General features: G+C 39.1%; 1 protein-coding gene across 1 annotated transcript in view; it reads right to left on the reverse strand.

Annotated features, from left to right (window-relative positions):
* The window catches only part of TPR (translocated promoter region, nuclear basket protein), a 59738-nt gene that overhangs the window by 7416 nt on the left and 46322 nt on the right, over positions 1 to 6000 (reverse strand). Inside the window, exons 40-43 of the mRNA XM_014948540.1 lie at positions 3303 to 3503; positions 1844 to 1975; positions 1164 to 1254; positions 439 to 623 (exon numbers count right to left, since the gene is read on the reverse strand). Coding sequence (XP_014804026.1) covers positions 439 to 623; positions 1164 to 1254; positions 1844 to 1975; positions 3303 to 3503 — 609 coding nt within the window. The remainder of the gene's footprint in view (positions 1 to 438; positions 624 to 1163; positions 1255 to 1843; positions 1976 to 3302; positions 3504 to 6000) is intronic.

Genomic DNA, 6000 nt, shown 5'->3' on the forward strand with positions numbered 1-6000 from the left:
ACGTCAAAGCATAATCATTGGTTGTGAATCAGTTTATCATAATCACTGACTACAAAAGGTTTAGCTTAGAAAATGCATGGCAACATTCCTCTGCCCCATCTGCAGTGGGGCAGAGACTAATAAACCCCCCTGCAAATCTGCCTGAGTTACAACCTGTTCAGGAACAGCTTCTGTAGCGGGAATATCAGCAGTCACTGACTGTAACACCACCCATATTAAGAATTTCAAGATACAAATCCACCGTGAATGTGTTACTGCTTCTAAAGTTCCCTGTCCAGCCATAATCTACAGTATGAGCCACATTAAGTCAGTTTGCTCAGCTACCATTTTTAGGATGCTATCTATTTTTATAATAGGCAGAGCACTTAGGTTTTATTTAGAAGAAATTATACAGTATTTTTTTAAAAGGTCTTCAGAACCACTAGAGATAGTTTATACCTGTACTGGGGGACCCAGTTCTTGAGGAGGAGCATGAATAGTTAGTCGTGGGGGCAGTGGATGCGGTGGTCTGCGTGGTGACTGTGGGGGTCGAGGGGTCTGTCTCTCTGAGGCAGATGATGGCTGCTGTTCTCTTGAACTTTCATGAGGAAAAGTGGACTCTGCAGCACTTGTGCTCCCTTCTCCTAAAACATACCGAAGTATACAGGAGTAAACCCATGCCCTCCAAACTGAGCTGAAAACATGAAGGCAAGTCTTCAAATTCTGGTACCACATTCATGGATTCACGGATTAGACAGAGTTGGAAGGGACCTCTAGAGATCATCCAGTCCAACTCTCCTGCTAAAGCATTAATACAAATATTTTTACTCTTGCAAGAGCAGGGTCAGATCAGTACTGCTACTTATAATTCCTTAAAATAAGCCTTGTGCAAACTATGTCAAGACCAGCACCGAAACAAACTATTGGTGATTCAAGTGCTGATTTAGAGAAAGGAAACTGATCTACTGAGCCATCAATAGCAGTTTCCGTACCAGGCAGAGCTTGTCAGGTTTTCAAAGAAATGTAGAATATATCCAGAAAAGAACACTTCAAAAGAAACTACATTTTAGGTTAAAATGGTCTTCTGTGTATATTTGAAGGGCATATTTTAACACACACAAAACAGCTTCTACATGTCTCCCCCTTACAGACATAGGCTTTGAAGAAACCTGGAATAACCGTACCACTGTTTTGAGAATCTGCTGCTCTCTGGTTGCTTTCACCTCCTCCCATGCTTTCCTCAGTTTCTGTTCCAGGATCTGTACCATCAGCACCCTAAAAAACCACAGAAATATAACATGACTTAGCACTAAGCAACTTACAGGTTGTAAAGATAATATAAAAGTATTTTAAAAAGCACATAGAAAGTAAACAAAGATATATGAAAATCTTTAAAATATTAAAAAAGCACACAAAGTCAACAAAGATATATGAAAATCTTTAAAATATTTCTGTAAATATCTACAAAGTTAGGTAAATGTATACAACTATATGAAATTTCAGAAGCTTTGCCCATCTGTACATATACAATCGTGAACAATGTAGCTACTAGCATTTAATAATAATAGACAGTTAAGTATGCAGCTTTTGACAAAATTGCCTTACTAGCTTTGCAACTACAGCATTTGCTACTGGCTTTTGTACTTTGCGTTTCCTTTCAGCCCTCTTCAACATTCAAAGTTGTCTTTTCTTGTGAAAACATCAGTTATAACAGAAATTACTATCACCTACTAGCAGCCTCAATTTCCTGGAATGAATTCATACTAAGATTTTCTCTTTCAAGGGTTCAAATCTGTGCAGGTGCATTACAACATCTATTTATTCCATGAAATTTAGCAGTCTATAAAAAACCTACAAATCTCACCTCAGCATCATCTGCTTCATAGCCATCATTACCATCAGCACTACCAGTTCCTTCGTTACTGTCATCACCTTCATCTCCCATCCCTGTGTCTTCATCATCATCCTCATCTTCCTCTTCCTCATCCTCATAGTCCTACGACAAGACCATAAAAAAGCCTCAGGGAAGTGTGGAGAGGATAGTGGAGTAATTTCAAATCCCGAAGTTGTACATTTCACTTTATGGTACCTCCGTCTGTGGATCTCTTTCTGAGGATGTTGTGCATTTGTTACCCACAGAGTAGATGTATTTATTTTTTGACTGCGGTGGTAGGTTACCTTGGCTGGCTGCTAGACACCCACTCATCCACTCCCTCACTTCTCTTCAACAGGATAAGAGTAGAAAATGAGGTGGAAAAGCTTGAGTGTCAAGATAAAGCCAGGCAGATCACTTACCAATTACCATTACGGGCAAAACAGACAACTCAGGCAAAATTAACTGAATTTGTTGCCAATTAAAAATAGAGTTGGATGGTGAGAAAGAGAAAAAAACTAGAACACCTTCCAGCCACCCCCTTCTTCCCAGGCTCAACTTCACGAAAAACTAGAACACCTTCCAGCCACTCCCTTCTTCCCAGGCTCAACTTCACTCCTTCATTCCCAACTCCTCTTTCTCCTTCCCCCACCCAAGGCAGGGCAGAGGGGACAAGGAATGGGAGATTATGACAGTTGCTTTCTGCTCCTTCCTCCTCACACTTTTTCTCTCTGCTCCAGTGTGGGTGGCCTCCACAGACTGCAGTCCTTCAAGAACTTCTCCAGTGAGTCCTTCCCACTGAAGGATTGCCATTCATCAGGATGAACCCGCTCCTGCGCTGGCTTCTCTTCTTGACTGCCACAGTTTGTGGCAGTAAAGCCTATTCCTCCATGGGCTGCATTTTCCTCCAGGGAATATCCTCCTCTCCACAGGCTGCAGGGAAATACTTGCTCCACTGTGGTGTCTTCCACGGACTACAAAGAATATCTGATCCAGTGGCTGGAGCACCTCCTTCTCCTCATTCTTCTTTGACTTTGGTGTTTGCAGGATTGTTTCTCCCATTTTTCTCCCCCCTCCTCACACTAACACTCCCATGTAGCATTTTTCCCTTTCTTAATAAGTTTTCACCAGCTGATGGGTTCAGCTGTGTCCTGCAGTGGGGTCACTGCAGAGCCAGTTGGAACAGGCTGTTCCCAGCACAGGGCAGCCCCGAGTCTCTCCTCACAGAAGCCACCCTTGTATGTTGAATAGTCATAGATAATCTAGAAGTACTATGAAATTTTATGATTTCAAGAAAATCAAGCTGAATTAGTATCTTTATAATACTAGAAGTTCAGGCTACATAAACACAGTAAAATATATATTTTTTTATTAAATCAGCCCTGCCAAGTGAGCTTTATATCTGATCAAAGACAAAATCATAAACAAAGTAATTCAATGATATACATACTTCCTGCTCGCCTTCGTTTTCTTCATCATCATCATCTTCATCATCACTATCGATTACAATGACATCATCTCTCTTGGACTGACCGTCTTGAGATGATGAAGTGTTTTGTTGATCTGACTGAAGAGGTCCAAGATCTATTGGGATAGACTGGGAAGTTTCTTCACTATCCTCCATGGGAGTGTACTCTCCCTGTGTAACACCCTGTAAAAGATAAAAAAAAGCATACTGTTAGTGTACAAGACTGGTGATGGGACAATAAGAAGAGAAACAGATTCCTGTGCAACCTGCTGTAGGTGGACCTGCTCTGGGAGGCAGGTTGGACTAGATGATCTCCAGAGGTTCCTGCCAACCCCATATCATTCTGTGATTCTGTGATGCTTACCAGAAAAACACTAGTTACTGCTGTTCAATAATAACTAACCAAGACAGGAGAGGACAAAAGAATACTACAGATGATTGTCACCAATAACCTACAGACAGCTAAAAGTCTACCCAGGATCAAGGAACAAACATCTCTCTCTCCCAAGCATGAACTCTGAGCTGCTGGTTTAGAGTGAGGAGAGGACAAAAGAAGACTACAGATGATTGTCACCAATCACCTACAGACAGCTAAAAGTCTGCCCAGGATCAAACATCTCTCTCTCCTAAGCATGAACTCTGAGCTGCTGGTTTAGAGTTCTTTTGGTCTTGAGGAACAGTAACTCAATTCACATGATAGCCAGACACAGAGCTAGCAAAAAAAAAATTCTCTTTCCATTCAGCTTGTATGCATATTGCAAAAAAAATCTGAACCAAATCCGACAAGTATGACTAGAAGTGGTCAGAAAAAAAATGCATCAGGGAGAGTCCTCCATAACCTCTTAAAAATTAAAAAGCATAATTTGGGATTCTACCACATACATGCTGTAGCATTCAAGACTTTTGATTTAGGTATGATAACAAGGTTCTGTTAATTTCTGAACATGTCACTTTAATCTTGCAGCAGAATTCAAATAAACATAGTGAGTACTAGAACTGTTAATTAAAGAACATTTAAAGATACCTGTGAAATAGAAAGCACACATCTGGGATTTAATGGGGAGATAAATGTTAGTCATACCTTTTACATATTTGAACATTATGAGGGAAAAAATGACTGACTAAAGACTCAGTACCCACCAATGCTTAAAGAAAACAAATTGCACAACTCAACGTGAGGTTTTGCCAAGTTAGAGAACTACCTTAACTTTTGCTCATTTCTGAGGTAAAAGAAGATTTAATTAATGGTTTTCACTTGTATTTGGCTTTCCTAACACAGCTACAACAAGCATTTTACAGAACTAAAACAAAATCAACTTTTTTTCCCTTTATTGCATCATGACCCATCTAACACTAAGATTGCTCAAGGATTTGTCAAATCTTTATGCAAAAGAAAAACCAGAAAGCAAAAAGTACTCCAAAGGAATAAGCAAAGAACTGAAAACTCCAATTCCACTTTAAGACTGTGACTCATTTAACCTCTACATCTCAGTTTCACTATATAAATCTGGGGTCAAGGATACTAGTATTTCTAAAACATCAAATCACAGTTCAAAATAGAAAACTTCATTAATGTTCTGAATGTTACTTATATAGGTATATGTAAGATTGCAATAAAAATTGCGTATCTATGCCTGAACATTTTAAGTTTAAACATTAAAAAGTTATAAATGGTTTCCAATGGAAATCTGCAGGATCTGATTTGATATTTCACTTCTAAAAATATTATGTGTTTGGGAAAAAAAAAGAGAAGATAGCTATTTCTGCTGAAATGAAGATTTTTTTTCTTTTCAAGTATGCTTACTTCTCCAATTGAGTCTTGTGAGTCTTGATTGTATGTTTGAGTTTCTACCTCACCATCAGTGCTCTCTTCTGCTGTCACTTCCTCCTGAAAGAACATACATTTTTCTTATTTAAAACATATCATAGCCTTAAAGTTTGGTTCTGTAACATGAGATTATATTTTTATTTTTTTTTTTTTACTTTTTAAAGGAAATTATCTTTTTCCACAAAGATCATGGGCAACGTATTGTTCCTCTTTTATTATTCCTTAGCTCTACTTTTATCTAGCACCCCATTTCTCTGCTCTGGAGAAATAAAATTTTCCTACTGCAGTCCACTGGACCTCAGAGCCCCTAAATCTTTTCAGGACCAAAAAAGACCCCTCCAGGTTTCCCATTACACCTCCATCTTTCCGCTAATTAAGTGATAATGTTCTTATGCAATCTTGCCCTTTTCTGTTACGCAAAAAAGGTCTTTGACTTCCTTAACATTACTCATGAGTTGTCTGCTCTAAGGTTCTGTCTCAAGTCCATTTCTCTTTTTGCAGGACATCCAAGTTCCTTCGCACCAATAATTCACATGCATCTCCTGTAAGCTTTTCCACTGAACTCATCTTTGCTTTCCTGGTGTCTCCTCAAGTAAACTGTATTTTATTGCAGAAGAACTGTAGACAATGACCTTCCAGAACACACTGAAAAAAATGTCTTAACTTATTCCTGCTCAATGCTAGGATATGGCCCTTTCACTTCCATCCTACGGTTCACTAACATTTGTATCCTTCACTGCAAGTGGTACAATCTCTGCCTTTTACAATACCCAAACATAACTGCCTCGTCCCCGACAGATTAAGAAGCATGTTAAGAATTAATTGACTTGCTCTGAAGTAATATACTTGCTC

The sequence above is a fragment of the Calidris pugnax genome, unplaced genomic scaffold (genome assembly GCF_001431845.1).
Source record: "Calidris pugnax isolate Ruff unplaced genomic scaffold, ASM143184v1 scaffold30, whole genome shotgun sequence".
In the NCBI taxonomy this organism is placed as follows: Eukaryota; Metazoa; Chordata; class Aves; order Charadriiformes; family Scolopacidae; genus Calidris; species Calidris pugnax.